A 16,879-nucleotide genomic window follows, 5' to 3' on the forward strand; every position below is an offset into this window, starting at 1 on the left:
AAAAATTATAGTGTTTGCAACTTCCAGTGCTTTTCAGTTCGTTCGGAGAGATTTTTATTTAAAAGAATCGGGTGCTCAGACAGAAGCACACAGATGGACTTCGTGGACCAGGAAACCAGTAGCTAACTGTCGTGATTAGCATGAGAGGGATTTCTCAAAGGATTATTGTTTAACCAAAAAGGGATTTTAAGGGATTTTTCGTCTCTGATTCGGGATTTTTCAAAAAAAGAAAGTGGAAACACTGGTCTTGATTGAAATAGCGCTGATTTTGAAATTCATTAAATGCTTCAAGATGAAAAGTTTTCTAGAAATTGGTTTAAAATCATGGCTATTTAAGCCACTTGAAAGTATAGGTCAGAATGCATTATATTTAATGTTTTTTCTTGTAAATTTGGGTTATTGAGAAGTAAACGTGTTAAGAAAACATTTCTTACTTCATAATAGCTTATGAAGAAAAATTGTAGCCTAGTTAAAAAATTCTGAAAGCATTTTCGCTGTTATATCTCCCCAGAGCCACTCTAATGGGCAAATATGTAGCTCAAGCTATATATTTCCCATGCATCAATCTGGTTTAAATGTCTGTACCCATAAATTGAATAAACTGCAAATAGCTTGATTAACAGAGTATCTTATTCAGATTGCCAAGGAACAAAGTTACTTGTAGAATCAGAGTTTCATTCTAAATTGAAGTATAATATTTATTTCTGTTTGCAAATTCCATCTTAAGCCCTTTAAACTCCCTCTAAGATTATACCTTTTTCTTTCATTTTAAATATGGCTAGTATATCACTCTTCTTAAAACTTGTTTACCTGTAAATTGAATCCACAGTGACAAAATTAAGAATTGGTAAACATGTAGAAAATACATAATACAGACTAAGCTAAATATTGGATAATGTTAGTAAGGATTGGTTTGGTTAAAATTGAATTTGCAACTGTATCTCATATATAGATTCAGAAATTTAGATCCTCTGATTATAAAGATAAGTTTGTTTCTTATATATCCAAATGTTCAATTAATCAAGATATTTACTAGCAAAATAAAGAAATAGAAAACATGTTAGAAATTTAAAATTTAGGCTATATATTTACATATGAGGGGAGAGAAAATTGGGGTAAAGTATACTAAAATTACTTTAAAATTTGCTGACTACAATTTTCTTGTGTTAACTACCAGTTAATATGATTTGTGTAGGCTACTATATGTAAGCCTATGCATTCACATGTAGTAAACTTAACAGATAGGGAGGGGGAGGGGTAAATTTGGGATTTAAAATTATATTTAGACTTAGAATCTTTATTAATTTTTATAATTATATATTTTATCATCCAAAATTATGCATAGTTTTGTATATTTGTTGTTTTGAAAGTAAAATATTATTTTGGTTAATGTAGTCATTATGAAACAGCACTGATTATCATAAGAAATTTCAATAGTCTTGCTGTCTTTGATCTATTGCAGTATAGTGAAATACAAACAAAAACAATGGGCACATTCACACACATGAATTAGTCCCTCTAGAAAAGTTATGAGATCAGCATAAAAATTAACATGAATATTTCTGAAGCATCCATCCAATCTGTTCTTCTGTTTGTATATAAAACCTGGCCTTGGAGAGGAAAGAAACTTGCTCCTTAGAAGTATTTATCACCTTTGTTTAAGACATATTCTACAAGTCATTTAATGGTCTTACATAACAAGTGATGAAGTTCAAAGGCAATGCACCCAAAAAGATTTCATCTCAGTAACAACATGAAAAACAACAACTAAATTCTTGGTAAATTTTCTTTGATGGTAAACCACACCTATATCCTGCAATAACCTTGCTTGTTGCCTCCTTCCAACTTGGAAAAAGAAACCTGGTATCCAGGTGAAGAATCTCTTGCAAACATTAATTCAAAAGCTACTTATATCCTTTGCTGAAATTCTGCTGACACAGGTACCATTTGGGTAAGGATTAAGCAAAGAATACAGAAGAAGCTGCTGTAGACAGATTTTATTGGACAATACCAATCATTCCATTGTCTATTGGTGTTGGGCAGGACAGATTTTCATCTAGTTTCTGCCAAAACCAAAGTAAGGAAAAGTAAAAGATATATGAATTAACATGGTACCAAATAGCATGTTACTATGATATTACCTTCAGTGAACTCAGAAAAGAACATGAGATCCATAAAATGTTGACAGTCTGTGCTTTATATTGCAGACCTCTCTGTATTTCAGTGGTTGAAAACATATCAATTGTGACTTTTCTAGTCTTTAACTGACATTAAAAGACATTTTTATGGTAAAAATAAAACACTCTTGGTAACAAATATCCAGCATCTATGTTTAGTAGTCTTTCTGCTTTAAAAAAAATACAGTTTTGTTTTTTCTTAGCAGGTGTAGATAGGGTCTTTGTTTTTGAGTTTAGTTAATATAAAAATTGAGATTCTTGAAGAGTTGAATTCATCCACAAATGTTTTGCATATTTTTCATAAGTCAGGGAGACTTTATGGTCTATTCATCATTTAATGGATTTGCTTACATAGGAATAGTGACTTTATGTCTTGTTTATTTCATATTGGTCATATATTTCATCTTTGGAATCCTGCTCAGCATGGTTTTCGAAAAAATAGGTCTTGTAATACTCAGCTTCTTGAGGTTATTTTGGACTTTCAATGTTTTGCCGATTTAGCTATACCCTTTGACTGCATTTACATCGACTTCTCGAAGGCATTCAACAAAGGGTCAATACCCACCCTTCTTAAAAAATCTGCAGCTTATAAATTGGGTAAAAAAACAATTGCATTTATTGCTGATTATCTAAATGGATGAACTCAGCAGGTTGTTGTTGGTGAAGCTATGTCATCCTCAATTGATGTGTTAAGTGGAGTCCCCCAGGGTAGCTGCCTGGGTCCAATTTTATTTTGTTTATTTATTAATGATCTGCCTTCCTCTGTTCAGCATTCTACTGTCAAGATGTTTGTGGATGATGTAAAACTTTATCTACCAGTACAAGACCAAAATGACATGCAACTTTTACAGAAGGATCTTGACTCTCTAACTTATTGGTGCGAATCTATTTCCATGTTCATAAACCCTTCTAAGTGTGTTGTTCTACACTATGCTTGTAAACTCCCACCTGTGCATACTTATCAGCTGTCTGGCATACAAATCCCTTCTAACGAAATAGTGCATGACCTCGGGGTTTACTTTGATACCCAATTGAAATTTGATAAGCATGTTTTGGAAATTGTAAAGAATGCAAATTATTGTTTATCGTCTATAAGGAGAAGCTTTAGTAGGTTTAACCTTTGTAATTTCTTACTACTATACAAATCAATGGTCTGCCCTCTTCTTGAGTATAATACTTCTGTTTGGTTTCCATTAAGTCTAACAGATGAGCATAGGATAGAAAAGGTTCAGAGAAGGGCCACTAGATTGGTCCCATATCTTCAGCGCCTTTCCTATCTGCCGAGACTTTCTAGGCTTCAACTCCCATCATTGAAGTTTTGTAGACATCGCAATGACCTTGTAAATGTGTTTTGTATAATTAAAGGAGTGGATGATGTTGATCCAAATTTATTTTTTAAGTTTAGCCATTATCACTCTACTCGTCAGCATGATTATAAATTATATCCCCCAAAACCACTGAAAAAAATTGGTCAATTATCTTTTGTTAGTAGAGTTGCCAGACCATGGAATGGTTTGCCTTTGGAGGTTGTCAAGGCAGAGAGTGTTTGAATTTTTAAGAGTGCATTAGTAAATACACCTTTTTATTTAGACGCTTTTGTTTTGTAGTGTCATGTTATTTAGAAGTTTTTGCTGTTTAGTTTGTTGTTGCCAATTTACTTTAGATTAGTATTATGATTTTGTGTTTTTGCGACAAGCATTGATGCTTACCGCTATTCGTAATAATAAATAAATAAATATAACCCATTGACAACAGAGAAATTGTGTGTTCAATTCTTAAATCTCTGCTCCATATTCTATAACTGGTAAAACTTTTGTATTAATTATTCTTTTATGTATTTTTAGGTTTATAATTCCCATTATTTTCAGGTTTCTAAAAACTGCAGACACAGCCACTTTGCCTCTACTAATTGTTTTATTGACATGACTCTTTAAACTTCCATATTCCAATAAAACAGATCCGAAATATTCTATTCTTTTACTTACACTCAGTTCCTTATTATTAAATTTAAATCTGTTATCATCTTCACCACTGACTTTCCTTTTTTTAAAGATAATAACTTCACTCTTTTGAACATTCAGCCTTAATTTTTTCATCTGCAAATATTCTTCTATGAGACTCAGAAGCATCTGCAGATCTTGTGTTGTACTAGCCACCAAAGCAAAATCACCTGCAAATAATAAAAGTGATAGTTTCTTGGTCCCTAGACTAACTTTTGGTATATTATGCCAAATCTGAGAAGTAATCCAGGAAATCACTTGCCTCTATTTATTTTTCAGTGTATGTTTCTTCGTCAGTGTATCTTACTAATTGACCAAGAGATACTAGTAAAATCAAGATGTGCAAACTTTCTATTATTTTGTCATAGCAGTACAGGAATTCTCATCTTGAAAAATAAGGCATTACCAGTGCCAATTTAATTCAGATCTGGCCAAGCACTTAGGAAGTCAGTAATAAAACTAAAATTAAATAGTCAACGTTTCTTCCATTATTTACTTATGTTTATTTTTATTTGATTATGGTAATTTTGCTATTTTTTCCTTTTTTAATCTATGGGCTAATCTTTTGTAGATGGTGGGCACATTGATATTACACACATGGGTGCCACCCAGGGGTGGTCCAAGTTCAATGAACATCTCCAGCCATCCAAATTTCCATTCAGCCTTGGATTGTTTGTAGCTGCATATATAAGAAAAATAAATCACACACACAAACTGAGCATTAAGAATAATAATAACAGTAATACAACTTTGCTAAGAAATATATTTTTTTATTGGTAGCTCGTTTGCTCAGAAATAAATGGGACAACAAAATTTTATCCAATTATCTTTTCCTTTGGGTAGGCAAGCCATAAATAAAGATTTCTAAAGATTAAAAATCTGAATTTTGACACTCTAAAAATCTAAAAAGTCTCTTGAAAACATGAATTTGAACACAAATAGTTAAAAACAAAATAGAATTGGAATATGAATTCCTTTGGTGCTGCTTCAATTACTATTTGTTTATATGGAAACCATAATTTAGTTTTCTAATTCAAGTCTCAGATGCCTTCAACTAGCATATAAGTTAAAAGTTTGGCTTCAAAGAAAGGCAAATCCATTTGGCTTCAAAGAAAGGCAAATCCATTTATAGCTTTTTAAAATCTATTTCATCAGTTACTTTGTGCTCCATGGACAGTAAGACATGGCCTGAAAATATGAGGATTTGTCTTAACAAGGATATAAGCACCCCAGCTATACCTATTGAACATTAGCTGAAAATTTTATTTATTACCAACTGATAATATTTTTTTGTTGTATTCTTGCACGGTTTTGGGCCTGTTTTAAGAGGCTCAAGAGGGTGGAGCTGTATTGTTAAGGGCTTACAATAGACGGATTTGGCACCCATTTTTTCTGACTTCATAGGGGTCTGTAGGATTCGTTTGTTTTTCAAGACCTTTAGGGGCTTGGTGTGGTGCTCCTAAGGTTGTGTGTCCAGAGTGATTCCTGGGACATCATGAAAAGGGACATTATAGGGTGTTTTCATTATTGAGGAAATGATTCAGAGCAAAAACTCAATTGAAACAAAGATCATCGAGGTCCAACTAGCTCATCACAACGGCATTTTATAGCAATATTTGAGATTTGCTCATATGAAATATCTGCAAAATACAAAGAATTTCAGGGGTGAGCAGTCAAATTTTTTGAGAATTGTATGCATGCAACAAGAGAGGTTGAAAGCTCAACCCTTACTGTCAGTGTTAGATAATTGTGTTAAGCTTTACCAAGAGCCTCCACTTCTGCCTTATTAAGTATTATTATTATCAAGCTTGAAAGGAGGAAAGGGTGGAACCTTTCAACAATGGTAAAACCCTTTTGACCCCCCTCCATTAGAGTTTTCATAAGGTACATTGAAGCTTGGTGACAAAAATTCTTGGTATATCAGTCAAGACTGTTGAATTACTGCACCTTCAACCTTATTTGTTTGAAGAAATTTTTATTTTTCTCACCACTCTTGACAAGTATATCCTGTGTTCACATATTTTTATTTTGCTCTGACTGCCTTCCAGTAGTGAAGTTCTTACGTTTTTTTTTGCTACAAATAATAATAATAAGAATTTATTTCTTTCTCACAAAAACACTATAAAACTATTATAATGTGGAGTAAAAACAATTAAATACACACAGAAAATGCAAAACTTACAAACAACGAAATATAATGACTATACAAATTTTTGTTTATATTAAATAAAAACAAAAAATAAAATAAACACAAAAAAATGAATAAACATAAACACGATAACGAACTATAGAGAAAAAAAAAATCAGTATTAAATGCACACACGAAATGAAATTCACAAAAAAGGTCATCCAACAGAAGATAAGTATAGAAAAAAATTTACAAGAGGATTATGTGGAGAAAGCCTATCAAGAGGAGTACCTGAGAGCTCCCTGTGTAGCTTTTCCAACTTTAATGTTATATCAGGTACACCATATTTACCAACTAGAATCCGATTATGTGTCCAAGGAGGAATGAAAAGGAGAAACTTACAGTACCTGAAATAACTGCTCTGGATTCTTTCTAAATCAATTTTTCTCAGGATGGGGTAAATTTCTGCTGTATAAAGGATGGATTGATCACAGTATGTAGAGTGGAGTTTAAATTTCTTTATCCAAATTGCATTCTCTTAGAAATACTGTAAACAGTGCGCTGAGGAGGAGACAAAGAAGTTGAAGCAAAATATAAAAACTCACACTTCTCTTTATTCAACAAAAGGCTAATTCCAGAAAAAGCATTGGAAACAGAAGATACCATTTTGGAGAGATCAATCCTAGTCAGACTAATTAGGAGCAAATCATCAGCATAAGCCAGATAAGAAACATCTGAAAAATCAGGTAAATACGTAGAGGATATTTTCGCATGCACGCCATAAATAAAAATTTTAAAAAGTGTAGGTGACAAAACGTCACCTTGTTTTACGCCTAAGTACCTATGTTTGCTTTAGATTGGAGTTTACTGAGCTACAGCAGACATATTGTTACAAATGGTTGTACATCCCCCTAAATACTACAAAGGGGTATTCTAAAGTAACAAATTTATAATTGCTGGCCGTTCATTTTGCCAAAAATAAAAATAGACTATTCCAATTGACAAAATTCAAGAAAAAGCCCTTTCTGATTACATCTAGGAAGGTTATGTTCCAACTTTTCTGACATATTTGATTTTAGGTTTACAAGATCCTACTCCTGTCCAGAAACATTGCATTCCAACAATTCTTAGTGGCAAAGATGTTGTAGCCTGTGCAAAAACTGGCAGTGGGAAAACTCTTGCGTTTGCCCTTCCCATATTACAGAAGCTCAATGAAGATCCCTTTGGTATTTTTGCTCTCATTCTAACCCCTACACGAGAATTAGCATATCAAATAGCAGACCAGTTTAGGATTATTGGCAAGTCAATTGGACTGAAGGATTGCGTTATTGTTGGTGGAATGGATATGGTTACTCAATCAATTGAGCTATCAAAGCATCCCCATATTGTTGTTGCAACCCCTGGAAGGTCTGTAGCTTTTTTTAATTTGCTTGATGAAAAAAAGATTAGTTGTATTTTCTAACTATTAAACAAATGAAAGTGAGTCTTCATTTAGTCTTTAGGGTGAGAACACCTTTTTGGATTTATTTGATTTTAAAGCCTGCTTTGGACTTGTATTATTAGTTAAGTGCTATGAACTTGAATTAATTCAGTGACCGTAGCTAATTCATTTGTTTTTTCATAATATTTTGCTATGCTTAAACTTGACCTAGATTCAGAGTGAAAATATCTTTTTGGATTTTAAACTTACATTAATTCAGTGGTTTGAACTCGAATTAATTAAGTGACAGTAGATAATTTGGTCTGTTATTTCATGATATTTTGCTATGGGTAAAATTTACCTAGATTCCAGACATTCATTTGTAATTTGGATAAGCTTTACATGTATCACCTGACTGTAAACATTATTGATTGGTTTTGTCTTACACCCTTATATAGTCTTTGGAACGATTTCAACCTTTTTCTTAAGGTATATCGACAGCGCCGAGTGGATCGTTTGGGAGCAAGGAGAAGAGGGAGAGAACCAGCCCGCAGCGCCATATAGGTGCCTACCGGTTTTAATCAGCCTTAAATTGCAGGGGACAGGTGAGCAGGTTTTGACGCTTCCCTTGCTCTGGATGATCTCAGTACAGCTATTCCACTGTCTTTCCAATTAAGTGAGATATCTATTGTATCTTTGTTTGCTACATACAATGTGGAGCCAGCAGCTTGTATGGTGTCCTGTCTTGAACTTTTTATGCCGTGCCTGTGCTGTGGGGACTGTTCACCCTGATATTGCGAAAACTGGTGTGGACGTTTTAGCACTGATTCGTTATTGGAAGCAAAGAAATTATTGTGGAATTATGCAAACTGCCCAAGTGACCAACAGAAAGCTGCAGATAACTATTTAGACATGCTTAAAATTCTTGAAAAGTCTGATGAAAAGCAAATACTACAACCACGTTTCTTGCTGTACGAGTCTGACGAAGTACCAGTTGTCGTAGGGGTAATCAAGTGCTACGCTTACTCGTGAAGTTAAAGAACTATGTTTCAAATTCGATAATTACGTCCTGTCGAAGCGCAAACCATTGCCTTCTTTGTCCCCACACAGTCATCCGAAGCCCTTTTTGCCATTCTATTAAATAATCCACCTAAAGAGCTGAATGACCTCAAGGAGCAAAAAAATTTTATTGATAACTTGTTTGGTGACTCGAAGTCAGCGATAACTGAGCTTAGACCAGGAAAAGATACTTGGCGCCTCATCATCTATATATATATACAAAGTATATAAGGCATTGTATATGACGTCATTATAAGTATATAATGGGGCGATTCAAAGAGAAATTTCAGTATAAATACTACAATGGCAGAAGAACCAGACGAGGAAGCTCCTCAAAGAGTTAATTAAAAGAGAAATTTTAGTATAAATCCTACAATGGCAGAAGAAACAGCCGAGGAAGCGGCTCAAAGAGTTAATGCCCAAAGGCTTGCGGCTAAAAGAGAAAGTAAGAAAAGAAAGCGTGCCGAGGAATCACAAGAACAACTTGAAAACAGGCTTGCGTCTCAAAGAGAAATTACCAAAAAAATCGTACCGAGGCATCACAAGAACAACGTGAAAACAGGTTCGCGGTTCAAAGAGATAATACCAAAAGAAAGCGTGCCGAGGAATCACAAGAACAACGTGAAAACCGGCTTGAGGCTCAAAGAGAAATTACCGAAAAAATCGTACCGAGGCATCACAAGAACAACGTGAAAACATGTTCGCGGTTCAAAGAGATAATACCAAAAGAAAGCATGCCGAGGAATCACAAGAACAACGTGAAAACCGGCTTGAGGCTCAAAGAGAAATTACCGAAAAAATCAGCCAAGGAATCACAAGAACAACGTGAAAACAGGCTTGCGGCTCAAAGAGATAATGCCAAAAGAAAGCGTGCCGAGGAATCACAAGAGCAACGTCAAAATTATCGCCTGGCATTCAGGTACAGCCCAGTCGATGATTATAGCTTGAGTAGATGTGTTCAAATCGGGACTATGTCTAAAATTTGTACCTATTGCAAGGCCTTGAAATTTAATGGAGAAACAATGGGAATGTGTTGCGCCTCAAAAAAGATAAACTTCCTCAACTGGCTGCACCACCAGAGCCATTGAAGACTTTATGACGCTACAGACTGGGATAACGGGACACAAGGAATATAAATGACGACCAGGACATTCACAAATTACAGACCGGGACACAAATGACAACCGGGACACAGGAATATAAATGACGACCGGGACACAACTACAACGGGGACGCCGGAAGGGCACAGGCGGGATATATAAATGATGACGGGGACACAGGGAATATTCGATTAGCAATCACCATCAACAAAGCTCAAGGGCAATCATTAGAAAAATGCGGTATAGATCTAAATACGGGTTGTTTTCCCATGGACAATTGTATGTTGCATATTCAAGAGTCGGTAAACCTGACAATCTATTTATATTCACTGACAATGGGACAGCGAAGAATGTTGTATGTTCGCAAGTTTTACGTAGTTAAAAATATATATATATCTACCTATATTCACAGGTGGGACACAGTGACACAACTACAATGGCGCGTAACTAATATGGTGCGTAACGACTTACGTGCGCGGGGGGCTTGGGGGGGGGGCGCGAAGCGCCACACCAACAGCTAGTATATATCTATATATATAAAAATAAGTTGTCTGTGGATCTGTGGATCTGTGGATCAGGTGACGATCCACAAAAAAGGTAAAAAACTAAAAACTAAAAAAAAAACTGAAAAAACTAAAAAAAGGCAAAAACTACAAAAAAACTAAAAACTAATAAAAAAATAAAAAAGCTAAAAAACTAAAAAAACTAAAAAAAAAACTTAAAAAAAGGAAAAAACTGAAAAATAGAAGAGAAAAAGAAAACTAATAAAATTAAGAACAAAATAAAAAAAAATAAAAAAGATAAAAACTAAAAAAAAAGTAAAAAGAAAAAACGAAAAAAACTAAAAAAGCTAAAAAAAAGGTAAAAACCAATAAAAAACTAAAAAGAAAAAAGGAAAAAAAACTAAAAAAACTTAAAACTAAAAAAAAAACTTAAAATGGATCTGTGGATCTGTGGATCAGGTGACGATCCACAAAAAAGGTAAAAAACTAAAAACTAAAAAAAAAAACTGAAAAAACTAAAAAAAGGCAAAAACTACAAAAAAAACTAATAAAAAAAATAAAAAAGCTAAAAAACTAAAAAACCTAAAAAAACTAAAAAACTAAAAAAACTAAAAAAAGGAAAAAAACTGAAAAATAGAAGAGAAAAAGAAAACTAATAAAATTAAGAATAAAATAAAAAAAAATAAAAAAGATAAAAACTAAAAAAAAAGTAAAAAGAAAAAACGAAAAAAACTAAAAAAGCTAAAAAAAAGGTAAAAACCAATAAAAAACTAAAAAGAAAAAAAGGAAAAAAAAACTAAAAAAACTAAAAACTAAAAAAAAACTTAAAAAAAGGAAAAAACTGAAAAATAGAAGAGAAAAAGAAAACTAATAAAATTAAGAATAAAAATAAAAAAAAATAAAAAAGATAAAAACTAAAAAAAAAGTAAAAAGAAAAAACGAAAAAAACTAAAAAAGCTAAAAAAAAGGTAAAAACCAATAAAAAACTAAAAAGAAAAAAAGGAAAAAAACTAAAAAAAAAATTCATCTAAAAAACTAAAAAAAACTAAAAAAGGTAAAAACTAAAAGAACTAAAAAAGAAAAAAAACTAAAAAAAGGAAAAAAACTGAAAAATAAAGGAGAAAAAGAAAACTAAAAAAATATAAATAAAAATAAAAAAACTAAAAAGATAAAAACTTCAAAAAAAACTAAAAAGAAAAAAACTAAAAAACCTAAAAAAAGGTCAAAACCAATAAAAAAAAACTAAAAGGGGAACACTGGGACACAAATGACGACCGGAATACTGGGAATATAAATGACGACCGGGACACAGGGAATGTTCAATTAGCAATCACCATCAACAAATCTCAAGGGCAATCATTAGAATCATGAGGTATAGATCTGAATATGGATTGTTTTTCCCATGGACAATTATATGTTGCATGTTCAAGAGTCGGTAAACCTGACAATCTAAATAAATGACGACACTCAAAGAGAAAGCGACCGGGACAAAAGGAATGTTCGATTAGCAATCAACAAAGCACCGGGACACAGGGAGTATAAATGACGACGACCGGGACACAGGGACATAACTACAAAGGGGACGCCGGGGTGCACAGGGGGATATATAAATGACGATGGCGACTCAGGGAATGGTCGATTAGCAATCACCATCAACAAAGCTCAAGGGCAATCATTAGAATCATGAGGTATAGATCTGAATACGGATTGTTTTCCCATGGACCATTATATGTTGCATGTTCAAGAGTCGGTAAACCTGACAATCTATTTATATGCACAGACAATGGGACAGCAAAGAATGTTGTATATTCGCAAGTTTTACGTAGTTAAAAACATATATATATATATATATATATATATATATATATATATATATATATATATATATATATATATATATATATATATCTATATTCACAGGTGGGACATAGGGACACAACTACAATGGCGCGTAACTAATATGGCGCGTAACGACTTACGCGCGCGGGGGGAGCTTGGGGGGGGGCGAAGCGCCCCCACCAACTAGGTGTTGGGGTGGCGCGAAGCGCCACCCCAACAGCTAGTATCTTATATATATAAAAATAAGTTGTCTGACCGTTACGCCAGATTATATCTTCTATATATATAAAAGAAAACAAACTAGAATGTAAAAACTAGAAATTGCATAAATATTTCGAAATATTGTGACAATAGATAAAAGTAATTCGAAAAAAGAAAAATGGCAAAAAACTTAAAAAAAAAAAAAACTAAAAAGAAAAAACTAAAAAAACATTAAAAATAAAAAAAATTAAAAAAAGAAAAAACCTAAAAAGAAAAAACGTAAAAAAATAAAAAAGATAAAAAATTAAAAGAAAACTAAAAAAAGCTAAAAAACTAAAAAAAAACTGGGAATTGCACAAACATTTCAATATATTTTGACAATAGATTAAAGTAATTCGAAAACCTTAAAACAGATACCCCAAATTTGAGGTTTAATATAAATTGTTGGAGCTTTAGCATGCTTGGCACGTAAAGATTTTTCCAAGTGTCAATGTTAGAATGAACATTGACAAATTGAAGAAAACAAATCAATAAAAAGAAGAAACTTAAAAAAGAAAATCTAAAAAAGAAAAAAACTAAGAAAAGAAAAAACTAAAAAAGAAAAAAAAACTGAAATGAAACTGTATCTATATATCTATATAAATGACGACCGGGACACTCAAAGAGAAATTACAGACTGGGATACCGGGACACAATATATATATATATATATATATATATATATATATATATATATATATATATATATATATATATATATATATATATATACATATGTATATATATATATATATATATATATTCACAGGTGGGACACAGGGGCACAACTACAATGGCGCGTAACTAATATGGCGCGTAACGACTTACGCGCGCGGGGGGGGGGGGGGCTTGGGGGGGTGGCGAAGCGCCCCACCAACTAGGTGTCGGGGTAGCGCGAAGCGCCAACAGTTGTGTTCCTGTGTCCCGGTCGTTATTTATCTTCTAGCTATAAACACGTTAAAATCGAAACCAAGCACTATCTAGTTCTAATTGCGACGTTTGTGACTCACCTCCTTCGCCTTCAACGCAGCATTTTACACCATAACAATTGTTTGTGGAAATGTCCAAGTAAGAATGCCAAGAAATAGCTCATCAAAATTTTTCTCCAGCCAATTGACTCCAATTTGATATAACTTACGGTACCCCAGGAGAAAATGGCCGAGCCCATCGTCCTCCACATCACATGTTGGGCAATTTTTCTTTCCTTCAGTATTTCGTCTAAATCTCTAGAATTTGCTTCCTTCAGGTGGCAGGCCTTACCGTCATTCCATAAATTTGAAAAAAACTGCCTCATTAATAGTACGATGCAAGCTGTAAAATATAAAAGTCACGAGAGTCGAAAGTAATACTATGTAGTCTCTTCCACAACTATACTTGAAGTTATCATACCATCTTTTGGGAGCATGTTGCAAAATGTAAGTAATTTTGTTTTATAAAAGGTTATTGCTGATTTGCTATCTTTTTTTGTTAAAAGTGTCGTGGGCGTCTTGATTAGCTTACTCTTTTAAACAAGGTTAATGTTTTTCTGGGTCATATTCTTCATTCGTTGAGTTATGAAACGCTTATCGTTAGAATTTGGCTTGGAACTTTATCTGGGATGCAATTTTTAAGGTCTCACCACAACTTCAGTGGAATCCGTGTTCAATACATTTACCTAAGGTTCGTTATAATTAAGAGAACAGGAGTTAGTTATTGGTTGGTTGCTCAAAATTGGTATGGAGTAGCTTCATTTCTGTGTTACGTAGCGGTCTAGCACAATTATGGTAGTTTCCACCCAAGGGAGGGAAAATCGTCCCAAAGTCTTCTCATAAAAAATGTCTATTGTGCAATCTTCATGTTGTTCTAAATGTGTTCTCTGGGTTTATATTTCTTCGAACTAATCCCTGCTATTAGTTTCAGACGAAATCCAATATTTCAATAACATTTTTTAATCACTTAGGAAAATGATTTCTTTCCTTTGTTTTGAGCCGCCTAAACAATAAGAACTCTCTTTAGCCAACTTTGAGAATGCTTGACATAAATTTTTACCCTCAAGGCTTGTTTTTTCTTCATAAGTTTTATTTTATGTTTTAGACTGGCTGATCACCTTGAGAGAGAGCATGATTTTACATTAAAGAAAATTAAGTTTCTGGTTTTGGACGAGGCAGATAGACTGTTAGAAGGAAACTTTGATGAACAAGTAAGTGATTGAAAGACAGCAGATCTCTTTTTAGGGAATGAAAAAACAAAATGCTGTTAAGTGCTACGAATGCGATACTAGATTAAATACTGCCCCTGTATCAGAGTGACTTCTTTATGTGAAGTTTGTCCCAAATAGAATGTGACCACAATAATTTAATTTACATAGGCTTTCACTATAATGCTTATCATTCCTATTTACGTTTGTGTCTACGGGGGGGGGGATCCTCTGACAGATAGACTTATGGGTAACGAATAAGCTTGTCCTGACCTAAATTAACTCTTTTCTTTCTTTTTTGAAGAACAGAGATCTTTTATATTTTCTCAGAATTGGATCATTGCGGCCGAAGTCAAGAGAGTCAGAGACTTAGCAATATACCTTTTTTTGTAAGGTATCCGGTATATTCAAGTATATCAAACACAATAAGTTTTGAGGGACTTCTGGTGATATTCTTCTTAGACTGTACTTTTATAATGAAAACACTTGCCTTGTTTTTTTTTTCAGACTCCGAAAGCATAATTCAAACACAAGTGTCTAAAGTAGAAGCCACATTATTGTCAAAAGCATAAAATAGTTGATAAAGATCTTTTGCATTTGGCTTTTTATCAAGTTAAAAGCTTAGGTTTTTAGGCGTCAGAACTACTACTACTACTACAATTACTACTTCTACTGCGATTACTAGAGAGGCTAAGTATATCAAGAGGGAAGTCTCAGGTAATGTAGATTGGGAAGTTGAACTAAATCAAAATACATTCTTTTCAGACAGGTTGTCAAAAGGACGTACCCGTTTTCTGTTTTTTTTTCTTTTCTGTAAGCATCCATTGTTCGGCTTACGATTTTTGGGTTAGGGAGTCTTTTTCAACAGTTTTAACAACATACACCCCTCTGAAAATCTTTACATAAATAGGATTGTTCAATTTAGTTTTATACCTCCTCTAGTGAACCTGAAAAGTAAAACTAAATACCATTACCAAAAAGTCTATCTATGCTCTTTGAGAACCTCGGTACACTTACACTCTTGTGATCTTGTTAAATTGTAAGAGCAGAAGTAGTAATAGCAGGGCTGCCACAAAGTCCCTGAAGTCTCTGGAAGTCCCTAAACCTGGCTTTAGTCCCTATTGGTCCCTAAATCAGTGCTCAGGTCCCTTAAAAAAAATTTCCCGATCAACATTCTTCCATATTAGTTGAATATCTCATGTCTAAGTAATGGAAGCCGCTATGCAAGGTATGGTATTTCACTCTTGGTTTCATGTAAGTCATTTTCAACATGCGTTCTTGTGACCATAATTCTGTTTCACTGCTGCAACGTTACTGTATGAATGAACGATACTATAAAGTAGTGAAAAGGATTGACACCCTTTGCCTCTGGAGTCATCTTAGGATATTTTTTTTATCCCAGCTTTCAGGAGATTGTGCTAGATACGTGGGCCTAGTTAGCCTTGAATTCTAAGCGGCTGGTTATTTTGTCAGTATTATACTAGATACGTTTTTCTTTTATCCTAGTTTTCAGGAGAGTTAATTATTTTGTCAGTGTTTTGCCAGATACTTGGACCAGCCTTGGATTTTAGGGAGTTGAGGGGTAATAGCCTCTTGGCATAACTTCTCTTAACTTCTCTTATTTTTTCAGGCTTAATGGTAACTGCTTATAACTGAATTTAAATGGGAAAGTGCAAATATAAAAATATTTGGCTTGAGGAGAAAGACGAAACAGGGCACCAATTGAAAAAGTGGTTCAAAGCAGTCCCAGGAGATGTACGTTTTATTTCAACGTAAAATTCAACGTACAACGTACATTTTATTAAAAGACGATAATTAGAAGAACAAACCATTTCATATATTAGACTTAGTTAGCTTTCAGATTCTTTAAGGCTGGTTTCTTACTTTTCAAAAAAAAAAAAAGAAAAAGCCATAGTGTCTTTCCTGTTGATAATTCATCAGCTGCCTGACGAAGGATTAAAGATAGCCTAATATTTTCCTTATCGATGAACCATATAGGACCAAACAGAAAGCAGGTCGTCCTCAATTGGGGTAGGATGATGTCGGAAAGAAATGTTTTAGGAAAATAGGAATTTCTTGGAAGGGTATAAAGATGATCCGGGTTGCGGCGGTAGCTAGCAACCTAATTAGAGATAGCAGACAAAGGTTAAATCTCTTCATTATTGGCTTTTGGTATTGTCTTAGGGGCATTCTTCCATCGCCTTTTAAAAGATCTTCCTGGAGGTGACTAACTGGGA

The 16,879-nt window shown here is 33.7% G+C and overlaps 1 protein-coding gene across 1 annotated transcript in view; it reads left to right on the forward strand.

Moving 5' to 3' along the window:
• The first annotated feature begins 230 nt into the window (after positions 1–230).
• LOC136039539 (probable ATP-dependent RNA helicase DDX49) overlaps positions 231–16,879 on the forward strand; it is a 58,802-nt gene continuing 42,153 nt past the window's right edge. Inside the window, exons 1-3 of the mRNA XM_065723355.1 lie at positions 231–353; positions 7,385–7,712; positions 14,540–14,645. Of these exons, the coding sequence (XP_065579427.1) occupies positions 293–353; positions 7,385–7,712; positions 14,540–14,645 (495 nt within the window). The 5' untranslated portion in view covers positions 231–292. The remainder of the gene's footprint in view (positions 354–7,384; positions 7,713–14,539; positions 14,646–16,879) is intronic.

The sequence above is a fragment of the Artemia franciscana genome, chromosome 2 (genome assembly GCF_032884065.1).
Source record: "Artemia franciscana chromosome 2, ASM3288406v1, whole genome shotgun sequence".
NCBI classification, from domain to species: domain Eukaryota; kingdom Metazoa; phylum Arthropoda; class Branchiopoda; order Anostraca; family Artemiidae; genus Artemia; species Artemia franciscana.